This window comes from Mobula hypostoma, chromosome 6 (genome assembly GCF_963921235.1).
Source record: "Mobula hypostoma chromosome 6, sMobHyp1.1, whole genome shotgun sequence".
Classification (NCBI taxonomy): Eukaryota; Metazoa; Chordata; class Chondrichthyes; order Myliobatiformes; family Myliobatidae; genus Mobula; species Mobula hypostoma.
Genome location: NC_086102.1, coordinates 64552554 through 64577599, shown reverse-complemented (window position 1 = coordinate 64577599; position 25046 = coordinate 64552554). Strand labels below are relative to the sequence as shown.

General features: G+C 40.7%; 1 protein-coding gene across 1 annotated transcript; it reads left to right on the top strand.

Moving 5' to 3' along the window:
* The first annotated feature begins 3791 nt into the window (after window positions 1–3791).
* LOC134347557 (TLR adapter interacting with SLC15A4 on the lysosome-like) lies at window positions 3792–24949 on the top strand. The gene is made up of 2 exons (XM_063049910.1): window positions 3792–3862; window positions 21698–24949. Exon 2 carries the CDS (start codon window positions 21700–21702, stop codon window positions 22585–22587), a length of 888 nt encoding a protein of 295 aa, XP_062905980.1. The 5' UTR covers window positions 3792–3862; window positions 21698–21699; the 3' UTR covers window positions 22588–24949.
* Window positions 24950–25046: the final 97 nt, after the last annotated feature.

Sequence of the window (25046 nt, the reverse complement as noted above, 5' to 3'; positions counted from 1 at the left end):
CCCATCCTCTCGCCACCCCACTAGGAATAGGGTTCCCCTGGTCCTCACCTACCACCCCACCAGCCTCTGGGTCCAACATATAATTCTCTATAACTTCCGCCACCTCCAACGGGATCCCACCACTAAGCACATATTTCCCCCCTCCTCTTTCTGCTTTCTGCAGGGATGGCTCCCTACGCAACTCCCTTGTCCATTCGTTCCCCCCCCATCCCTTCCCACTGATCTCCCTCCCGGCACTTAGCCTTGTAAGCGGAACAAGTGCTACACATGCCCTTACACTTCCTCCCTCACCACCATTCAGGGCCCCAGCCAGTCCTTCCAGGTAAGGCGACGCTTCACCTGTGAGTCGGTTGGGGTGATATACTGTATCCAGTGCTCCCGATGTGGCCTTCTATATATTGGCGAGACCCGACGCTGGCTGGTACCATTTCGCTGAACACCTACGCTCTGTCCGCCAGAGAAAACAGGATCTCCCAGTGGCCACACATTTTAATTCCACGTCCCATTCTCATTCTGATATGTCTATCCACGACCTCCTCTGCTGTCAAGATGAAGCCACACTCAGGTTGGAGGAACAACACCTTGTATTCCGTCTGGGTAGCCTCCAACCTGATGGCATGAACATTGACTTCTCTAACTTCCGTTAATGCCCCTCCTCCCTTTTGTACCCCATCCCTTATTTATTTATTTATTTATTTATTATATTTTTTTTCTGTTTTTTCTCCCTCTGTCCCTCTCACTATAACTCCTTTCCCATCCTCTGGGCTCCCCTCTCCTTTCTTTCTCCCTCGGCCTCCCATCCCATGATTGTCTCCTTTCTCCAGCCTCGTATCCCTTTTGCCAATCAACTTTCCAGCTCTAGCTCCACCTCTCCTCCTCCTGTCTTCTCCTATCATTTCGGATCTCCCTCTCTCCCTCCCACTTTCAAATCTCTTTCTACCTCTTCTTTCAGTTAGTCCTGACGAAGGGTCTTGGCCCGAAACGTCGGCTGTACCTCTTCCTATAGATGCTGCCTGGCCTGGTGCGTTCACCAGCATTTTTTAATGTGTGTTGCTTGAATTTCCAGCATCTGCAGATTTCCTCGTGTTTGAGGTGTAAAATTTATGTTACGTTTAGTTTATAGAGAACATTAGTTTTCATCTCCTCCAGGCATATTCCACCTACTTAGATTTAGTTTTAGAAACTCAGTTTTATTTCATTTCTGCCAATAATGTCTAATTCAGGAAGTGTTCAGTTTTTGGTTCTTAGTTCCCCGTTATCCATGTTTATCTTTCATGTCCTTTGGTGAAATAAAGTTAGTTTCCAGTTCTGAAATTACCCTAAAATGTGGTATATTTTAAACCAGGTGCAAAGGCTCAACTGTTTCTTTTGTCAAAGCATGGTTTCTGACAACCAATAATCTGAGCAATGAATGTGAAGTTTCATACTGAATGCCTACCGTTTTTAATGTTTTTCTAAAAGTAACATCTGAAGCTAAAACTCCGAGGCTTAGAAAACCCATAGCATTCCAGATGGTATTTTAATTGAGTGCAATTGTGTGACTGGCAATGTCAGCTTTGCCCCTGCTGCAAGCTTTGGTTGTGTTTGACGATAATTTTTTGAGGCAAACTTTAGGGTCTGAAGTAATGAGGGAATGGAAACTGTATCTCTGGTCTGTATCTCAGCTTATTACCAGGGGCAAATGGAGGGGGTTAGATCAGTATGGGAGAAGATTTGATTGGCAGACTGATAGACTAGGGATGTTTGATAAAACATGGAATGTAAATAAGAAATTTACCTGATAGGCCTCTCTATATGTCACTGTGTATGGAGACTTAGTTGTCCTGGGAGGATGCTAAGTCTTTGTCTAAGCTCCCCTTCAATGCTCCAACAGAAGTGCTATATGGGGGAAACAAAGTCCCTTTGTACAACTTAATGCAGAAAAAGTGCCAGGCAAGAATGACTCAAAATGATTGCTATCAAGTTTTATTCTCCAGTAATAAAATCAGTTGCAAAATTAATTGTTGTTACTTACTGGCTTTGGAACTGAGGAATAATTAATAAAAGGGTCTCTGTTCCATTGAATGTGGGAGTGCCCCCAGATAAACTGCTTCTGAAAGAAGGTGCTGGATTTGAATAGTCAGATTATTGGAAAAATGGTGTCCATTGATCCTAAATTATTTATTCTGAATATTTATCCAAAGGACTTTGTAACCTCCAAAAATGTAAGGTCTCTGCTTAATATTTGTTTTTTTGGAAGCCAAACGTTCATGCAAGAAACCAATAACCAGTGGACTCTCACAATGGCTGAAAGGAAAGACTTCTTATCTTGCGCTAGAAAAGATAAGCTACATCACAAAAATCAAACTTGGCAAATTTCAGAAAATTTGGGACACTTTCTACAAGTTTCTGCATTTTCTACAATATTCAGGATGATGAAAGTAACAAACTGAATTGACTGCTTTTTAAAAGGCAAGGTGTTTGCTTTTTTGTGTGTGTTTTTTTTACTTTTGATTTCTCATGTATTTTGTTTTTTCCTTTTCTTTAACTTTGTTGTACTTTCAAACCTATGGATGATCTAATGTTTTTTCTCATTCTGTAAAAGCAATAAAGAGGTGTTTAAAAAAATAAAGAGACAAGAAAAGATTGATGCACATTTGCTAAAATACTCTTAACTTTATTCTTCATATTGACTGGACAAATCAAATCGGTGAAGGCAGTTTTGAAAATGACTGGGACAGCATTTTCAGAATGATAAGATATGGAAGAAACTTGGGGGGGGGTGCAGTTTATCTTCAACTTTACCCATGTGTTATGAGATAGGGATAATTAGTAACCTAACAAGGAATCCTTTGGGGAAATGTAATCACAAGAAGACTGTTTTTTTGCTGTTTGAGAGAGACACAGTCCACTCAGAAAGACTGTCAAGTTGGATGGAAGTTTGAAGTCTATAGCATCACAAGAGTCACCTTGGTCAGGGTTGATTGGAAAATGACATTGAATGGAATGATTAGAAGATTGGTTAGTAGGTAAACAATGGCAAGCACATTTGAATTATTTCAAAATTTTCAATCAGCATTCATTCAGCTGAAAAGTAAATCCACAAGTAGAGTAACTTATTCATAAATAACTAAGGAGGTTAGAATAAAACTAATTTAAAATAGATTCTTAATGTTTCCAGAAAAATGATAAGGCCAAAGAAAAGTTTTAGAAAGCAACAGAAAGATGGATGACTACAATAAAGTAATGAAAACGTAAAATAATGCAAGAGATTTTTGCACCAGCATAAAAATAAGAGAGTGGCAAAACAAAGTGATCTCAGAAGTAAACAGGAAAATGATTATGGGAAATGAAAAACAGTCTAGATGTTGAAAAATTGTTTTGTGTCCCTCTCAGCCGAGACGTGATAAATTTAGTGGAAATGGAGGGGAACCAGAGTTCTGAAGAGGAGTGAGGAGCATGCAATCATTAAAATTACAGGCAATCCCAATATTATGCGAGAGGAAGAATTGAGGCATCCCTAGAGATTAGTCCATATTACCTATCCCCATAACGTGAAGCTATGTTATCTGTGCATGCAGAGAAAAAGGTTGGCAACCTTCCAACAATCCGTAGGATTAGCATTCTCTTGTATTGCTTTCTAAATGTATTGTGTTTTGGTATTTTCCAAGGCCAATAGAGTGAACATTAAACTAACTTTAAAATCAATCTAAGTTCAGTAATTTTTCTTTAAATTTTTACATTCAAAAATATATCACTGTTACCGTTTCTGACCACTTCCCCTTTGTTTAATATAGATCGAACAACTGGATTTTCATCTTCCTCTTATTTAGTAATTGCCTCTGTTACACAACTTCATAAAACTGTTTCGTTCTGCCTGAAGGTAAGCAAGTCATTTGATTTTTCTGAACGATTTGAAATTTTTTGGAAAATATCCACCAACTTTATGATTGGGATTCATTGCTCATCAATTAAAATGCTCAGAGGTATTTTCACCATGTTATAAAACATATGTTCTCCAACATTGACAATGAGAATGCATATGCAATAAGCACATCATTATATTGATAACTAATGTTTTCTGCAAGCATTTTTGACAAAACAGCAATCAGTAATTTTATATTTTTTGTGTTTGTAGATTCTAAACTGCAAGCTCAAATTCTCAAGGAGTTATACTTAGAAAATATGCTCTCAATGCAAACAGTTCACTTATAATGAAAGGGAAAGTTGACATAGATAGTTATTTGATATTAAGATAATAATCACATTTTTTAAAGCTTAGATCTTGCTATAGTTTAATTGTACAGGTCCCCACCCCAGCTTCCGAACATTCGTCTTCCGCATGATGTGTATATACAAATGAGTGCTTAGGAAACAACAAGAAGGATTGGCCAGTGATTACAGGCCTTCAGGCAGCTCCTGCTTCTGTTTTGTGGGAACCTGGTTTGATGCCGTATTTCTAACATGAATTGTTTAGGTTATGAATAACTCAGAGGGATAGAACTGTGCCATAAGCTGAGCTGACTTGTATAATGATTTAGGATTCAGCAATACCAGTGAAGTTCTTACTCAATGGCAAATATTTTGAATCCATATTCTTCCACTACAACACTTTATTCGAAAAAGCATCACGTAATTAACCTGCAATAAGACCTGCTCTTGAAATGTTTGCATATAACCCTAGCAACTGCTGTTGCAGTCTTATATCAATGTAACGACTTTAAGTGGGGATTTATCAAAACCAGAATCATATTTATTTTCATTGACATATATTATGAATTTTATTTTTGTGACAGAAGTACAATGTAAGACATAACTTGTGATGAATATAGCTTGTAATGAATGAAAAAATGAATTAATTTATATAAGTAAAAGAATAAACACCTCAAAAAAATAGTGAAGCGGTGCTCATGGGTTCGTAACTTTCAAACTTCCCAGTAATGGAAAGGGACAAAGGTCTTAATTTACACCAACTTGCTAAAAAAAAAACATTTCTTTTCAATCAGATTGTTAGGGGAGGGAGACAGAGAAAATAATTTCAGTGAGGATATTTGATTTGCGGGAGTTCTTTAAGTAAAAAACAATATTCTACAGTATTATTTTATTGCATTTTTGCTCAATTGAAAATTACAATATTGCATAGTGATTTTCATTTCATAAAGTAATTTGTTTGGCATACTTTAGATCTGATTTTACCATCTGGTTTCAGTTTAACAGCTGGCAAACTGTTGTATTTAGAAACTGTGTGTGACTCGTGTCTTCAGAATAACATTGGTCCCACAACTTAATGATGAGCTGTTCTCTCTGTGTCATCATATGTCATCAGGGACTTAAGCCTCAGTTACCCACACTGAAATTAGCTGGTGGCTAATGAAAGGGATTGATAAGATAGAAGCAGGAAAGTTGTTTCCACTGGTAGGTGAGACTAGAACTAGGAGACATAGCCTCAAGATTCACGGGAGTAAATTTAGAATTGAGATGAGGAAGAACTGCTTTTCCCAAAGTGTGATGAATTCTCTGCCCAATGAAGCTGTGGAGACTACCTCAGTAAATATAGTTAAGACAAGATTGGATAGTTTTTTGCATAGAAGGAGAGTTAAGGGTAATGGGGAAAAGGAAGTAGGTGGCGATAAGTCCATGGTCAGATCAGCATTGAATGGCGGAGCAGGCTCGATGGGCCAGATGGCCTGCTCCTGCTCCTATTTATTATGTTCTTCTGTTCTTATACAAATAAATAAGCAAGCATAAAATGTTAAACTACAAGAAAGATGATAATTTAGACTCTAATCCAACAAGAAGTAGTAGAAATCATCCGTTGAAGGTCAGATTAAATACCTTCAATGATGTTCCAGATTAAATACCTTGTTAAATACCTCCAAAAATATCAGTTAATATACCAGAAAGATATCCCCTAGAGTCATGAATTAAGTGCACATTTATGAACTTTCATCTACAGTCTTCCAATCTCATAATATACACTCCTTTAGCAATCAATGCGGGGACCATTGTGTCATATACAGACATGACTTGATAGAGAATATAGATGGTTTGATTTGTAACTTTACTGACAACACAAGAATGGTTGAGTAGGAGATAGGGATGAAGATTGTGAAAGGATACTAAGGAACACAGACCAATTGGAAAATTGTGTGGAGTGGAGACAGGTGGAATTAAATACAGGCCATTGTGAGGTAATGCATTTTGGGTCTTTATGTACTCACAGAAGATTTACACATCTTTCAGTTCAAGATGTTACTTTTAATCTTTTCTTAACTTGGAAGCCACTGAAGAATTCTGGGCAGGACGGATTTAATATCCAAACTGGTCGTCACCAACTAATTTCACTGTGTAGTACTTCGGTAAGGGTTCAGTCCCTGATTCCATAAGAAACTGTCCATCACTTAGTAGTGGGACCAATGTTGACTTGAAGTAATCAATCATACATCAGTTTTAAAATGATTTGGACAGGTATTTGTTTAGGAAATGAGTAGGTGGGTATGAATCCAATGAAGGCAAATGATAGGCATCACAGTCAGCATGGATGAGTTGGGCTGAAGGGCCTGTTTGTAGGCTGCACAATTCTATTACTTTATCTCTTATAAAAAAGTTATTTATTAATTTTGCATAATACAAGTAAGTGTGTTTTTGACTGTCATGGAATCAGATACAAGGTGTCATTGACTTTAATGTACTGTACATATTTGTTTCATGAGCTTCAGCAATATTCTTTATGGAAATAGTGCGGATACAGGGGAGGAAATTTAGATAACAAATCTCTATCAATTGAAATGTCTGTCTGGGCAAGATGCTGGAATTTCTCAGTTGGAAAGTCCCTTCAGCTGTTACTTTTGTGAACAAATTTATACTAATCATATTTAATTTAATTATCTCAATCATCATTCTTTTATTTTTCTCAGAGGAGCTCTCTATTTGCAGAATGGCACCATATTTATCTGCTGTAATGCAGTTACTGTACCGCTTGAGTTATAATTTATAAATACTTTATGATATTTCCAGAAAAAAAATGCATAGTTCCAAAATGCTCCTTGCCTTCTACTAATTAGCAAGTAATTGGATGCAGGAGAATGATCAAACTTCAAAACCATGTCACTTAGAAAAACTTTACTCTGGAAAAAAGTTGGGATATTTTTGTGGCACAAATAGCCTATGTTAATTTAAGATGAGGTAATCTTACTCTGTGACAAGAAGGATCAAAATAAATATCACTTGTGATGCTGAGAGCCCTCATTAATACAGTAGGTCTGACCTTAATAAATTATTACCATAAAGGGATTAAAATCTGAATAAAATCACTTTCTGAGTTTGAAAAAGGTTGCTTATTGTGAAAATGTGTCAAGGCCTATGGCTGAATTAACTAGGGGACACAGGCCAAGGCAGTAATTGAAAAGTGAATGCTTTAATTCATACAAGGGATGTTGATCACGCAGTTACCTTATCAGTTTGTGTATTTATTTATATTTTGACTGGTGATAAAATTCAGGAAGAAAATTTCCTTTCTCTTAAAGGCTTTAATCAAGGTCTTGGTGTCCTTTGTACATCGGAAACAACAGCTATCACACGTGAGCAGGAGAAATGACAATTGTTCCTTTACTGTTTACCGAGAATTAATATTCTCTCATTCAATGTCTTCATATCCAAAACTCACAAATAAATCCTGTCAGTCACCATGTAAAATATACTTTGAAGGCCAAAACAATGGCAAATTTGTAAAAAAGAAATTGGTGGAAGTACTGGTTTATATTTCTTGGAGAGATAGAGCACATACAGACCTTTTAGCCTACCAAGTCCATATTGACCATTTTCATACTGATCCTATTGTGATGGATATTCAGTGTCCAGGGCCGGGGGCTCTTTTGCCAAACTCAGCTTTCTAACATAGCAGCTGACACTTGCAGAGATCAAAGAGTTGTTTTTAAGCAAGTTAAATTTCAAACCAATATTCTTTGTTTAGCTTCTTGACATAAATGGGAGCCAGTCTTCAGTTTTTAACGTGCAAGCAATAACCAGTTTGTAGTTAAAAGGACAGCTTTGCAAACAAAAGCACTCTATAGAACCCAGTCTGTGGCCCACAGCATAAAGCTGGCTGCTAGAGATGCAGTGTAAGACAATGGGGTTATGTTAAGTTCAAGTCATATGCAGCACAAGGCATATATAACACATATAAAATTGCAAGTAAACATATAGTCACAAAAAATATATAGCCCAAGTAACTGAATGACATCTCCTGTAAATTGATGATGCACGGGTATTATCGGTAAGAACAAGTAGCTTTCAGCGGTCTGCAGATGAACTTACACATGCACGCATGCACACAGTCCTGCTTGTCATTCCACCAATCAAACACTGGAAGGCACCACCAATGTGAGGGGCCAATCCCCAACTCAGCATGGATGCTGTGTTACACCACCTCCTGCCTCCCCTCTCCTGGACTGCTGTAACAGGCAAGTCTGTGGCTTGAGGCCTAGACCTCACTGCAACCAAGGTAGCACAGCTCTCTTGCCACCTGTCTCCAATAAACAAGGACAATGGATTTGCAGTAGGAAGCGTCCAAACCACCACTCACTGATTCACCGACTCCAATGCCTTCCCGTAGCAGGCAGTAACATGGTCCACACCAAGTCCAGATATTCTAGCTCCTCTGCCAATGAGGAGCTCACTGGAAGTGTAGACCTGGAGACTTGAAGTTCTTAATGTTCAGTATTATCTTGTGCTCATAAAAAAGACATTTGAAATAGACAAAAACGCTTGTGGTTGGAACCTGAGAGGCTGTTGTGTCCAAACGCAACGCCACCTTATCAGAAGTTAATTGGGCTTGTATTGGCTAAGTTACTTAGTTCAAGGAAAGTTGCAGACTAGAATAATACTATCAATCATTTAGTACATCAAATAGCCGATCTATCAATAGTTGGGAGATTTGTGCATTCAGAGGGTCACCGCAAATACCATTAATTTTGGACAATCTACATCAGGGGTGCATGAAAAGAGTTACTTTTTAATCAGGGCGGCGATTGAGATTTTTAAGGCAGAGTTTTGTGGCAGTTTTTCTGTTCAATCAATCAGCAAGTGGCAGTGCATAAGAAGAGCTACATTTCAGTCAGGACTGCATTCAAGATTTGAAAAGCAGAGCTTTGAGCCAGTTATCTCTGAGCTGGACAACCCACATTAGGGGCACGTGAAAAGAGTTACTTTTTAATCAGGGCAGCGATCAAGAATTTGAAGGCAGAGTTTTGCGACAGTTGTCTTGAATTGAAGAGTGACCAATCAACAAGAGGGATTCATTAGAAAGGGCCGATAAGAATAATTCAAGTGCAAGCAGAGTGGCCATTCTTTTGAGTGTGCCAGTTGTTAGAATTGCTTTGGCTCATTAGGCTGAGGTGACATCAAGCTTGGGTGAGGTAGATTGTTTTGTAAGTTACTCTCTCTCTGTTCTATTTGTTCATTCCTCATCTATTAGTGCATTGTATAGTGAGAATGGCTCCAGGGTCAGTGTTTTGTACTGTGTGTTGGAAGTGGGAAGTCAGAGACGTCCAGTCTCCCAGATAAACACCTCTGCGCCAAGAGCACCAAGCTGCAGCTCCTGAGAGAAGGAACTGGAGCTCCAGCTTAACAACTTTTGACTCATTCGGGAGAATGAGGAGGTGATAGACAAGAGCTACAGGGAGATAGTTACCCCTAGCTTGCAGGAGGTAAGTCAGGAGAAAGAGGGGAAGTGCACAGCCAGTAAAGAGTATACCTGTGGCTGTTCCTCTCGATAATAAGTATACAACTTTAGATACTATTGAGGGGGATGACCTACCGGGAGGGAGCCACAGTGACTGGGTCTCTGGCACTGAGTCTGGTGCTGTGGCTCAGAAGAGCAGAGGGGTGAAGAGGACTGCAGTGTCAATAGGAGATTCCTTAGTCAGAGGAACAGAGACAAGGTTCTATGGGCGCGATACAGACACCCGGATGGTAAATTGCCTCCCTGGTGCCAGGATCAAGGATGTCTCGGATTGGGTCCATGGCATTCTTGAAGGTGAGCACCAATGACATAGGTAGACAAGCTGAGGAGGTCTTGAAGAGAGATTTTTAGGGAAATAGGTAGAAAGCTGAGAAACAGAACTTCCAGGATAGTAATCTCTGGATTGCTGCCTGTACCACATGCCAGTGAGGGTAAGAATAGGATGATTTGGCAGATGAGTGCGTGACTGAGGAAGTGTTGCAGGGGGCAGGGGCTCAGATTTATGGATTGTTGAGATGTCTTCTGGAGAGTGTATGAACTGTACAAAATCAATGGGTTACATCTGAACCTTTGGAGGTCCAATATCCTTGATATGACGTAGTTGATTCACAAACAGAGGCAATGTTTAGTGAGACTACTAGCAAGGAGGGCTGGTGACAGGGTAAAATTGCAGTCAACAGGATGAATTGCAACATAAAAGGTAAAAAAATGAAATTAAATCATTAGAGAGAGGTGATGTAGGGTCAGAAAGTGTAATTGTTGTTAATAGAGCTAAGGAACTGCAACAGTAAAAAGACATCGATGGGAGTTATATACAGACCCTCAAACAACAGTAAGGATTGGTCTACAAGCTACAACAGGAAATAGAAAATGCAAGCAAAAAGGCAATGTTACAATAGTCCTGGGGGATTTCAATATGCAGGTAGATTGGGAAAATCAGGTTGGTGTAGGTCATTTCTAGAATGCCTAGGAGCTGGCTTTTTAGAACAGCTTGTGGTTGAGCCTACTAGGGGATCAGCAATTCTTGTTTGGATGTTGTGTAATGAACCAGAATTGATTAGATAGCTTAAGGTAAAAGAACCCTTAGGGGTAAGGGATCGTAATATGATCGAATTCACCATGAAATTTGAGAAGGTGAAGCTAAAGTCAGATGTATCAGTATTACTGTAGTGTAAAGGGGAGTACAGAAGTCTGAGAGTGGAGTTGGCCAGAACTGATTGGAAAAGAACACTGACAGGGTTGAAGGTTGGAAGCAATTTGGAAGGCACAGGATATACACATCCCAAAGATGAAGAATTATTCTAAATGCAAAATGACACAATCATGCCTAACAAGGGAGGTCAAAGCCAACATAACAGCCAAAGAGGGCATATAATAGAGCAAAAATTAGTGGGAAGTTAGGGGATTGAAAAGGATTTAAATAGCAACAGAAGGCAACTAAAAAGTCATTAAGAAGGTAAAGATGAAATACAAAAGTAGGCTAGCCAATAATATTAAAGAGGATACCAAAAATCACTTCAGATACATAAAGTGTAAAATAGAGGTGAGAGTGGACTGATGAAAAACAATGCTGAAGAGGTGGTAATGGGAAATGACCAATGAACTGAATAAGCATTTTGCATTAGTCTTCACTGTGGAAGACACTAGCAGTATGGTAAAAGTTTTTGGTGTCAGTGGTTATGAAGTGTGTGAAGTTACCATTACTAGAGAGAAGGTTCTTGGGAAGCTGAAAGGTCTGAAGTAGATAAGTCACCTGGACCAGATGGTGTACACCCAGTGTTCTGAAAGAGGTGGCTGAAGAAATTGTGGAAACATTAGCAATGATCTTTCAAGAGTCACTAGATTCTGGAATGGTTCTGGAAGACTGGAAAATTGCGAATGTCACTTCATTCTTCAAGAAGGGAGAGAGACAGAAGAAAGGAAATTATAGGCCAGTTAGTCTGACCTCAGTGGTTGGGAAGATGTTGGAGACAATTTTTAAGATGTGGTTTTGGGATACTTGGAGGCACATGATAAAATGGGCAGCATGGTTTCCTCAAGGGAAAATCGTGCTTGACAAATCTGTTGGAATCTTTGAAGAAATAACAAGCAGGATAGACAAAAGAGAGTCGATTGATGTTGTGTACTTGGATTTTCAGAAGGTGTTTGTCAAGGTGCCACACATGAGGCTACATAACAAACTACAGGCTGATGCTATTACAGGAAACATTCTAGCATGGAAAAAGCCCTGGCTGATTGGCAGGAGGCAAAGACTGGAATGAACGGAGCCTTTTCTGGTTGGCTGCCGGTGGCTAGTGGTATTCCACAGGGGTCTGTGTTGGGACCAATTCTTTTTACGTTATATGTCAATGATTTGGATGATAGAATTGATGACTTTATTGCAAAGTTTGCAGACGATACAAAGATAGGTGGAGAGAGTTTTGGGGAAATAGGGAGGCTACAGTAGAACTTAAACAGATTAGGTGAATGGGGAAAGAAGTGGCAGATGGAATAAATTGTCAGGAAGTGTATGCTCATGCACTTTGGTGGAAGAATTGAAAGGGTGGACTATTTTCTAAATGAAGAACAAATACAAAAATCTGAGGTAGGAAGGGATTTGGGAGTCCTTGTGCAGGATTCCGTAAAGGTTAACTTGCAGCTTCAGTCTGTGATGAAGAAGGCAAATGTGATGTTAGCATTCATTTCAAGAGGACTAGAATATAAAACCAAGGATGTAATGTTGAGACCTTATAAAACATAGGTGAGGTCTGACTTGGAGTATTGGTGGTTCTCGGCCGGTATTCACTGGAATTTAAAGAAGTGAAGGGTGACCTCATTGAAACCTATTCAATGGTGAAAGGCCTTAACAGAGTGAATGTGGAAAGGATATTTCCTATGGTGGGAGTGTCTAAGACTAGCCGATACAGCCTCAACATCCTTTTTGAATGAAGATTAGGAAGAATTTTTGAATTCTTTTTTGAATGAAGATTAGGAGAAATTTCTTCAGCCAGAGAGTCATGAATCTGTGGAATTCATTGCCACAGGCAGCTGGGGAGGCCAAGTCTTTATGTATATTTAAGACAGACATTGAAAGGTTCTTGATTGGTCAGGGCATGAAGGGATCTGGGGGCAAGACAGAAGATTGGGGCTGAGAGAAAAGTTGGATCATTCATGATAAAATGGTGGAGCAGACTCGATGGGCCAAATGGCCTAATTTTGCTTCTGTATCTTGTGGTCTAATTTTGTGTATTTGGGAACTCTGTCACCAGAAGCTTTTAGAGTAGCTGTGCGGAAAGGTTTCTGAAAAAATTATCATGTGTGTAAAGTCACCCTAGTGGCAAAAAATCCAATATAAATGAGAGCGAGCAGTCAGGTTTGTTAAGAATGATCAAGGAGCATCAGGAAGAATGATAGAAAGACAGGGTGAACTAGAATCCATTCCTCGGCCTACAATTTCTGCAATGGTTAACTCATTTATCTGCAACTTGTTGGAAATTCTTTGTGGTTTAGAAATCATTTGTAATTTGAAAATCTCTTGTGAGTTTGAAATGTGTTTTAAGAATTCTATCTAAAATTAAATGTATATTGTAGGTTTTTGCAAATAAAACAAAGTGAGGCATTTTATGTTAATGAATCCAGTAACACATTTTATTGAACTCTAAAAGCTACACACAAAAATGCACTAAAACTCTTTACATAATAATGTCATCACATCAGACGAGACTCTTAAAGTGAGACCCCAACTCAATGTTGGTGGTTGTAAATTATGTTTGTTTCTCGCAATTACAAATGTACATTACTCTGCAGTATCACTAAGTATAAATGATTTATGTTTAAACTATTCCTCCTTGGTATGGAAGGAGGATCCACTGCTCAGATAGGGGACATTAGCAACTAACCTAGCAGTGGAGAACAAAAAGAGAAGTAATCTAGCCTTTGGAGAATAGGTGGCTACAGCATATCATATAAGGATGTTGCCGGGTCTAGAAGACCTGAGTTATATGGAAAGATTGAATAGGTCGGGACTTTATTCCTTGGAACATAGAAGACCGAGAGCAGATTTGATGGAAGTATACAAAATGATGAGGGGTATAGATAGGGTAAATGCAAGCCAGCTTTTTACACTGAGGTTGGGTGAGACTATAACTGATGTTCCTGAGTTAAGTAAGGGTAAAAGGTGAAAATTTTAAGGGGACCGTGAGAGGAAATTTCTTCCCTGAGAGGGTTGTGAGAGTGTGGAATAAGCTACTGGTGCACGTCGTGTATGCAAGCTTGATTTCAATGTTTAAGAGAAGTTTGGATAGGTACATGGATAATAGTGGTATGGATCCAGTGCAGGTAAATGGGAGTAGGCAGATTAAATGGTTTGGCATGGACTATATGGGCTGAAGGGCCTGTTTCTATGCTGTACTTTACTACAACTCTATGATTTCAATGCTAAAGTCTGATATTATTCAAGGCGATAAAGTAGGGGAGCCGAGAGGGAAAATTAAAATTGTAGTAGGCATAATGGAAATGAAGTAGAATGCACAATATATAAAGTTCCTGTACAGATGTATGAGATCAAGCAAATAATAGAAGTAGCTCTTGTCCTTACCTACCACCCCATGAGCCTCCGGATCCAACATAACATCCTTCACAACTTTTGCCATCTCCAAAGGGATCCTACCACCAAACAAATCTTTACCTCCCCACCTCTCTCTGCTTTCTCCAGGGATCACACCCTACATGATTCCCTTATCCAATCATCTCTCCCTACTAATCTCCCTCCCGGCACTTAGCTCTGCAAGTGGCCAAAGTGTTACACCTGCCCATTCAGCTCCTCCCTCATCTCCATTCAGGGCCCCAAACAGCCCTTCCAGGTGAGGGAATTCTTTACCTGCAAATCTGCCGGGGCTGTCTATTGTGTCTAGTGCACCTGATACAGCCCCCTCTAGCTCTGAGACCCATTGGAAATTGGGGGACCACTTCAGTGAGCACCTCCTTTTCATCCACCAAGAGTGGAACTTCCTACTAGCCAAATATTTTAATTCCAATTCCCATTCTCATTCTGACATGTCAGTCCATGCCCTCCTCTTGTGCTAAGATGAGGCCACCCTCAGTGTGCAGGAGCAACACTTTATATTCTATCTGGACAGGCTCCGACCTTATGGCATGAATATTGATTCCTCCATTTGGTAAAAAAAAATCCCTCCCTCTTCCCCTCTTCTATTCCCCACTCTGGCCACTTTCCTCTTTTCACCTGCTTATCACTTCCCCCTGGGTCCCCTCCTCCTTTCCTTTCTCCTATGGTCGATTCTCTTCTCCTATCAGATTCCTTCTTACCCAGCCCTTTATCTTTCCTATCCACCTGGTTTCACCCAGTGCCTTCTCGCTAGCCTCCTTCCCCTCTCCCCACCTTTTTATTCTGGCATCTTCCCTCTTCCTTTCCAGTCCTGAAATGTCAATTACTTATTCATTTCCTGATCTGCTGAGGTACTCCAGCATTTTGAGTGTATTGAATAGATGTAGACAGAAGTAGCTGTTGTCTTTATGTCAGCTTACCCCAGATTGCACTAAACTAGCACTTCTAATAGGAACACTGGATGCTTCCTGTTGGATTTGTATTATAAGCAAACCAACAACTGATAGAACATAGAACATAGAATAGTACAGCACAGTACAGGCCCTTTGGCCCACAATGTTGTGCCGACCCTCAAACCCTGCCTCCCATATAAGCTCCCACCTTAAATTTCTCCATATACCTGTCTAGTAGTCTCTTAAACTTCACTAGTGCATCTGCCTCCATCACTGACTCAGGCAGTGCATTCCATGCACCAACCACTCTCTGAGTAAAAAACCTTCCTCTAATATCCCCCTTGAACTTCCCACCCCTTACCTTAAAGCCATGTCCTCTTGCATTGAGCAGTGATGCCCTGGGGAAGAGGCGCTGGCTATCCACTCTATCTATTCTCTTATTATCTTGTACACCTCTATCATGTCTCCTCTCATCCTCCTTAACTCCAAAGAGTAAAGCCCTAGCTCCCTTAATCTCTGATCATAATGCATACTCTCTAAACCAGGCAGCATCCTGGTAAATCTCCCCTGTACCCTTTCCAATGCTTCCACATCCTTCCTATAGTGAGGCAACCAGAACTGGACACAGTACTCCAAGTGTGGCCTAACCAGTTTTATAGAGCTGCATCATTACATCGCGACTCTTAAACTCTATCCCTCGACTTATGAAAGCTAACACCCCATAAGCTTTCTTAACTACCCTATCCACCTGTGAGGCAACCTTCAGGGATCTGTGAACATGTACCCCCAGATCCCTCTGCTCCTCCACATGATCAAGTATCCTACCATTTACTTTGTACTCTGCCTTGGAGTTTGTCCTTCCAAAGTGTACCACTTCACACTTCTCCAGGTTCAACGCCATCTGCCACTTCTCAGCCCACTTCTGTATCCTGTCAATGTCTCTCTGCAATCTTTGACAATCCTCTACACTATCTACAACACCACCAACCTTTGTGTCGTCTGCAAACTTGCCAACCACCCTTCTACCCCCACATCCAGGTCATTAATAAAAATCACGAAAAGTAGAGGTCCCAGAACAGATCCTTGTGGGACACCACTAGTCACAATCCTCCAATCTGAATGTACTCCCTCCACCACAATCCTCTGCCTTCTGCAGGCAAGCCAATTCTGAATCCACCTGGCCAAACTTCCCTGGATCCCATGCCTTCTGACTTTCTGAATAAGCCTACCATGTCAAATGCCTTACTAAAATCCATATAGATCACATCCACTGCACTACCCTCATCTATGTGCCTGGTCACCTCCTCAAACAACTCTATCAGGCTTGTTAGACACGATCTGCCCTTCACAAAGCCATGCTGACTGTCCCTGTTCAGACCATGATTCTCTAAATGCCCATAGATCCTATCTCTAAGAATCTTTTTCAACAGCTTTCCCACCACAGACATAAGGCTCACTGTTCTATAATTACCCGGACTATCCCTACTACCTTTTTTGAACAAGGGGACAACATTCGCCTCCCTCCAGTCCTCTGGTACCATTCCCGTGGACAATGAGGACATAAAGATCCTAGCCAGAGGCTCAGCAATCTCTTCCCTCGCCTCGTGGAGCAGTCTGGGGAATATTCCGTCAGGCCCCGGGGACTTATCAGTCCTAATGTATTTTAACAACTCCAATATCTCCTCTCCCTTAATATCAACATACTCCAGAACATCAACCTCACTCATATTGTCCTCAACATCATCAAGTTCCCTCTCATTGGTGAATACCGAACAGAAGTATTCATTGAGGACCTTGCTCACTTCCACAACCTCCAGGCACATCTTCCCACCTTTATCTCTAATCGGTCCTACCTTCAATCCTGTCATCCTTTTGTTCTTCACATAATTGAAGAATGCCTTGGGTTTTTCCTTTACCCTACTCACCAAGGCCTTCTCAGCCCCTTCTTAAGCTCCTTTCTTGCTTCCCTATATTCCTCAATAGACTCATCTGATCTTTGCTTCCTAAACCTCATGTATGCTACCTTATTCCACCTGACTAGATTTTCCACCTCATTTGTCACCCTACCATTCTTTATCTTCCTCACCGGGACAAATTTATCCCTAACATCCTGCAAGAGATCTCTAAACATCGACCACATGTCCATAGTACATTTCCCTGCAAATACATCATCCCAATTCACACCCGCAAGTTCTAGCCTTATAGCCTCATAATTGCCCTTCCCCAATTAAAAATTTTCCTGTCCTCTCTGATTTTATCCTTTTCCATGATAATGCGAAAGGCCAGGGAGCGATGGTCACTGTCCCCCAGATGCTCACCCACTGAGCGATCTGTGACCTGACCCAGTTCATTACCTAGTACTAGATCTAGTATGGCATTTCCCCCTAGTCGGCCTGTCCACATACTGTGACAGGAATCCGTCCTGGACACACTTAACAAACTCTGCCGCATCTAAACCCTTGGAACTAATCAGGTACCAATCAATATTAAGGAAGTTAAAGTCACCCATGATAACAACCCTGTTATTTTTGCACCTTTCCAAAATCTGCCTCCCAATCTGCTCCTCTGTATCTCTGCTGCTACCAGGGGGCCTATAGAATACCCCAAACAGAGTAACTGTTCCCTTCCTGTTCCTGACTTGCACCCATGCTGACTGACTCAAAAGAGGATCCTGCTACATTACCCACCCTTTCTGTAGCTGTAATAGTATCCCGGACCAGTAATGCCACCCCTCCTCCCCTTTTCCCCCCTCTCTATCCATTTTAAAGCACTGAAATCCAGGAATGTTGAGAATCCATTCCTGCCCTGGTGCCAGCCAAATCTCTGTAATGGCCACTACATCATAATTCCATGTATGTATCCAAGCTCTCAGTTCATCACCTTTGTTTCTGATGCTTCTTGCATTGAGGTACACACACTTCAGCCCTTCTACCTTACTATCTTTACACTGTTTCTTCTACTTCTCTTTCCTCAAAGTCTCTCTATATGTTAGATCTGGCTTTACCCCATGCACTTCTTTCACTGCTCTATCGCTCCAGGTCCCATCCCCCTTGCAAATTAGTTTAAACCCTCCCGAACCATGCTAGCAAACCTACCTGCAAGAATATTGCTCTCCCTTGAGTTCAGGTGCAACCCATCCAATCTGTACAGCTCCCACCTTCCTCAGAAGAGATCCCAATGATCCAAAAATCTAAAACCCTGCTCCCTGCACCAACTCCTCAGCCACGCATTCAACTGACATCTCCTCCAATTCTTACCATCACTGTCACGTAGCAGTGGCAGCAATCCTGAGAACGCCACCCTTGAGGTCCTGTTCTTCAGCCTTCTGCCTAGTTCCTGAAACTCACACTTCAGAACCTCATCCCTCTTCCTGCCTATGTCGTTGGTACCAACATGTATCACGACTTCTGATTGCTTTCCCTCTCGTACCAGGATGCCGTGCACCCGGTCAGAGACATCCTGGACCCTGGCACCTGGGAGGCAACAAATCATGCGGGTGTCCTTCTCACGTCCACAAAATCTTCTGTCTGCTCTCCTGACTATAGAGTCTCCAATGACGACAGCTGTCCTCTTCTCCGTGCCACCCTTCTGCACCACCAGGTCAGACTCAGTGCCGGAGGCCCTGCCACCGGATCGGTCGTCCCCGCCAACAGTATCCAGGACGGTAAACTTATTATTCAGGGGAATGGCTACAGGGGTGCTCTGCACTACCTGTCTGCTCACCTTTGGTTTCCCCCCTCTGACTGTCACCCAACGACCTGCTTCCGACAGCCTAGGTGTGACTACCTCCCTGTAACTCTCATCTATGACTGCCTCATTCTCCCTTATGAGTCAAAGGTCATCCAGCTGCTGCTCCAGATTCCTTACACGGTCTTCCAGATCGCCCAGCCACATGCACTTCTGGCAGATGTGATTCTGTGGGAGAGGGGCATTCCCCCAAGACTGCCACATCTCACATGAGACTGCACCAGATGAACGAGGCAAACACGTTCAGAAAAAGCTCGAATGGCATTGGAAAAAAGGATAAGAGTGAAGCTCTATAATCATCCCTAGACCTGTTGGATTATGCTGAAGCTTTCAAATCTGACTTTGCTCAATTGTCAAAACTATTATACGATAGATATGCACTGCCAAGTGACTGTGGGAGGTCAGGAAGGTCAGGTGTTTGGTAGTAACTAAGCAACAAATAAAAGAAAACAGATTCTCCTAGATACTACTAAACCCAATGCCATCGTACCATTTTATCCCATTTTACTCTTGCAAAATTCTCATCTGCTCCCTCCAGATACTCGCACTCATTCACACGCAATTTTGTGAGCAGTGATCTAACCAACCCTCATGTCTTTAGGACATGGAGAAATTGGAGCATTTGTAAGAAACCTGCGCGGTCATTAAGAGAACGTGTAAACTCCACACAGATAGCACTGGGTCAGGATTGGAATCAAATCTGTGGTGTTCTGATATTGCAGTGCAATGCATCTCTCCTTTTATATTTCCTTATTTTGTGAAAATATAATGGTTGTGGTATTCAAGAGTGGTGAAAGCACAGGCATTATTCTATTACTTCACTATTCCTTGTGTTCTTATCAAGATGAAATGCATCATCCAGTTTTTAAATTCATGAGAAATGTCGTAACCAAATGATCCAACATTCATGTTCTACCAAACATCATAGAACACCAGGAACTTGATGTCTGTCTTCATCTTTCCCCAGCATACAACTGAAAGAACTCAACAACACAATTAACTGTAATCAATAAAAAAAACAAACTGAAGACCTACTAGTTCTTTGTGGCATATTGATATCCTGAGCAGTTTATCACCCAACATGTGATTGGAAGACTGATTTTCTGAATGTTCAGGGCAGTGAGAAACACTGCATTTCCTTTTAATTTCAGAAAGTTGAGAATAATATCCAGGCTGCCACTTGAACATAGTGCTGAGCTGCTGTTATTCAGGTGAATTTGCCAAGCACACCCTTGCTGCTCTTTTGATGAAGAGCTGGGGAGTTCTTCTAGGGTATCCGAGCCAATATTAACATTAAATCAAACATTAATTGTATACCACAGCACTTTTGCTTATGATTATGTACCAAATACAAATTAGCTAATGTGCTGCATATTTCAACAATGGCTGCATAGGAGAAAAGTACTTCATTTGCTGAAAAGGTTTTAAGGATGTCCTCAGCTTTTGGGGAACAATTTTGTATATTCACTATTATTATAGTTGACTCTACTGGTTTCCTCATGCACAAAATAAAACACCCCCTCAAACCCTCTTGCAATGAAGATCAGCAAACCATGTGATATCCTAACTGCTGCACTTGCAGGTTTGCCTTCAATGGTTCATGTAGAAAGACCACAAGGCCACCAAGATTTTCCAACCTTTCTGTTTTATTTTTCCTTTCAAACTAGATAACTCTACATTAATTACACAACACTGTCATGTATTTGCCCATCCGAATCTTGGCTAAATTATCTTGAAGACTGCACCTTCTTCACAATGATATTCTACCTTGTTTTGTGTGATCTGCAAACATGGAAATAGTACATTTAGTTTCCTCATCTAAGTATATTTAAATACTTTGTGAATAGCTGAGGCCAAAGCACTGATCCCCTTGTACCCCATCAGTAAACACTTGCCACTCAATACTTTATACTTTATTGTCGCCAAACAATTTGATACTAGAACGTACAATCATCACAGCGATATTTGATTCTGTGCTTCCCGCTCCCTGGAGTACAAATCGATAGTAAATATTAAAAATTTAAATTATAAATCATAAATAGAAAATAGAAAATGGAAAGTAAGGTAGTGCAAAAAAACCGAGAGGCAGGTCCGGATATTTGGAGGGTACGGCCCAGATCCGGGTCAGGTTCCGTTCAGCTGTCTTATCACAGTTGGAAAGAAGCTGTTTCCAAATATGGCTGTACGAGTCTTCAAGCTCCTGTGTTTTCTCCCGGAGGGAAGAGGGACGAAAAGTGTGTTGGCTGGGTGGGTCGTATCCTTGATTATCCTGGCAGCACTGCTCCGACAGCGTGCGGTAAGGACCCATTTATTTCAACCCAGTTTTCTATCTGTCACCCTGCTTTCAAAACAAGCCAATACATTATTGTCAATCCCATCTGCTTTAACTCTGCACATGAACCTCTATGGGACTTTATCCAAGGTGTTCTGAAAGCCTTATGTCACTCTTCCTTCAGTTAGTCCTGACGAAGGGTCTCGGCCTGAAACGTCGACTGCGCCTCTTCCTATAGATGCTGCCTGGCCTGCTGCGTTCACCAGCAACTTTGATGTATGTTGCTTGAATTTCCAGCATCTGCAGAATTCCTGTTGTTTGTGAGCTAGAGGTCATTGTTCTTGTACTGGTTGAGGGCCAGAGACCAAAGCAGAATGTCTTCCTGAAATTAGCATTTTGTCTGAATAAATTCCATTTGTATATTAAGTGTAATTTATTTTGTCTTTGTTGGTTACCAACAGGGATGCTAAGTGAAGGCTTCATCTGTGGGATTCCGTACTGGAATGAATACCAAAGGGAATGTAGGACTGAGAAGAGACAGCAAAACCCATTAGATGATGACATGGTGTATGAGTTGGCTTCAGTCAATAACTTTCTGCATGGCTCTCACTCTGACTCATCAAATCCGGCTCTGTCACTTCTTGAAAAGTGCAAGTCTTTTGGCAGGTCATTCAGTTCGAGCGGACAGGAAAAGAAAATGACACCACTGGTACAGGCCTCAAAGGTGACTCCTATTGCCAGGCAGAGGTCCCTGGTGGTAGATATTCCAGGAAGTTCTGGTGTGAGCAAGGAAACTTATTTTGTTCCCTCATGCTGCAAAAGTATTTGTGACAATTACAATGACCTGCAGATTGCTGGAGATCATGTGTTGCCAATTGATTCTGAAACATCTGGCCTGACTTCCCAAAGCAGCCATGAAGCAAACATGGGTCCATTCTTGTATTCACTGGAAATCCCGTCACCAGAGTCTCCAAAACTGTCAGAATACCCAAACAAGCCGCTCAATAGTGACTCATCCTGTTGGCGCAATAGCAGTACTAAAGACAAAAGCATCATCCAGCACTCTCAGCCACTCACCAACTCTGTTCTGAATGATTATCTTGAGCAGAAAGTTCTAGAACTCTACAAACAGTACATGGTGGACAATATGGTGAATAGTCCATCGCCAACAAAAATAATGGAATCAGAACTTATAATGAATAATGTTGACCAAATCAGCATGCAGATATCAAGAGAACGGAATATGGAAACTATGAAAGCTAAGGACATTGTTATCAGCTGCTTGTTGCGACTTGCAAGTGAAATACAATCAAATGAGCTCAGTACTCCAATTTTACAGATATCTTCATGAATGTAAACCAGATTTAAACATAACTGAGGATCTCAACCTTATAGATGTGAGTTCTTGATGATATGGTTAAGCTTAGGCAAGATTGCCATCTGTATCCTGTAATGACAGTCTTCTGGATCACGACGTCAACCCAAGAATCAAAGCCCTTCAGCATTAGCAACCATCCTCTAATGGCATGAACAAAAACCTAGTCATCAGACTACACCCCTTTCTTCAATCAGTAATCATTCTCTCCAGGAAGAGAAATATTTAAGATCCAGACTGCTTATCTAAAATCCTGATGCGGAGTTTTGACCCGAAATGTCAACTATCCCTCTATCTCCACGGTTACTGCCTGAATGACGGAGTTCCTCTTGCCATTTTTATTTTGCTCTAGATTACAGCATTCTCTTGTGTCTACAGTTAAGTCTGATCATAGTGTAACAGAGGGCTGCTGGCCCAGTGCTCCTGTCTAAGTAACTATAATTGTGAGATTCCACCCATCCTCTCTGCAGACTGCACAAGTCCTTGCAAGTCCACTACATCATTTCCCATAGTGCTGGCACAAAATAACAATAACAGGGACAGAATCAAGTGAAATATTTTTCCCACCAGCTTGTCCTATTATTACTAAGGAATCACTGGTTCTTGGAAAGAATAAAAGAACGAAGGAATAAAAGTTAGTCTGATGTCCTTATGTATCTCACTTGAAGCAGTGGAAGGTAGCTGAAGGTTTATTCTCAAAATGGAGGCCGGTGCCTCAGAGTGTGGCACAGAGTTGGGCGTTAGGAGCCTTGTTATTTATATAAATGATGTGGATGCAAAAGTACAAGGTTTAATCAGCAAGTTAGTGGATGACACAAAATTAGGATGTTTGTTGATGGTGAAGAAGGTTATCATTGATTACAGGTGGGGGGGGGGGTCCTTGATCCATTAGGAAAGAGGGATGAGGAACGCCAAATGGATTTCATTACAGATAAATGTAAGGTGATGTAATTTGGAAAGTCAAACCAGCATAGGACTTATAGAGGGAACTTGGAGTACAAGTGCATAGTTCATTGGAAGCAACATCACAGGAAGACAGAGTGATGAAAAAGTGTTTAACACGCTGCCCTTCATCAGCAGGAGCAGTGTATAGGAATTGGGATATTATATTGCCATTGTATAAGTTGTTGGTGAGACTACACTTGGAGAACTGTGTACAGTCTTTGTCACACTATTATAGGAAAGACATAGTAAAACTGGAAAGAGAACAGAAAGGATTTATGAGGATGTTGTGTGGACTAGAGGGGCTTAAGTGTGAGGGAGGGTGGGCCAGGCTAGGTCTTTATTTCTTGGAATATAGCAAAATGTGGGGTGACCTTACAGAATCATGAGGGGCAAAGATAAAGCAGATGGTAGCAGTCTTTTCCCCAGGATAGGGGAGAGCAAAACTAGGGGACATAGATTTATGATGAGAGTGGAATCTTTTAACAGGAAGTTGAGAAGCAACATTTTCATGCAAAGGGTGGCGAGTATATGGAATGAGCTGCTAGAGGAAGAGGCTGAGGTAGGGACAATATTATCCTTTCAGAAGCACTTGGATTAGTACATGGAATAGTGGGGCTTAAAGGCATATGGGCCAAATACAGGAAATTGAGACGAGCTGAGTGAGAACCTTGGCTAGCATGGACAGGCCAGGGTGAAGGGCCTGTATGTCTGCTGTATTACTCTATGACTCGATGACTCTAATATATGTTGCCACCAGTTGGAGGAAGTAGCATGGATCGGATGCACTAGACTTGTTGGATGTTTTATGGCTTATAGCAAAGGAATAAAATAATGCATATTGGTTATTTAAATATTTGTTTCCTTTTAGGCAGCACTTTCATTGTATAGTTAATTATTGACTATTGCGTTGAACATTGTATTGGTTTCTCATGATTAACCAATAGCAGAAATTACATTTATTTAGCAAAATGCATGCTATCTCATGGTAAAATGAGTCTTGCAAGAGGACCTGAATGACAAAGTGACTGGGATGGCTTCTTTATTATTATTACATTCCTTCTAACTTAGCAATACTTCGTTTTGAAATCGCTTTGCAGTTGAAGTGAAATTGTCTTATTTGAAATGATCCTTTTTTTATTTGTAGGATCATTGTTGCTGGTCACACAAAATCAAGAGTGAAATTGGCAAACTGCTCATCACGTTGTGCACAACAATCTGATGTCTTAGATAATATAAAATCTAGTTTGTTATATTCTGTCAATAATTATTTTATTGATTATTGTTAATTACTAAAGATTGTTGCGACCACGCACACATTTTAAGATGTATAAAACAGTTAAATTCCTTGTGAATTTGTATGTTTTTCTGATAAAAATATACCTATTGTATTGGAATTATACTTCACGTTTCAATTAAAAGATTGATTTTCATATCAATTAAATTTTGTATATCAGTAATGTTGTATTGATATTTATGTTTTGATTTGAGGA

Excerpts from the sequence above, each read along its gene's own strand:
- LOC134347557 (XM_063049910.1), top strand. The coding sequence starts at position 21,700 with ATGCTAAGTGAAGGCTTCATCTGTGGGATTCCGTACTGGAATGAATAC.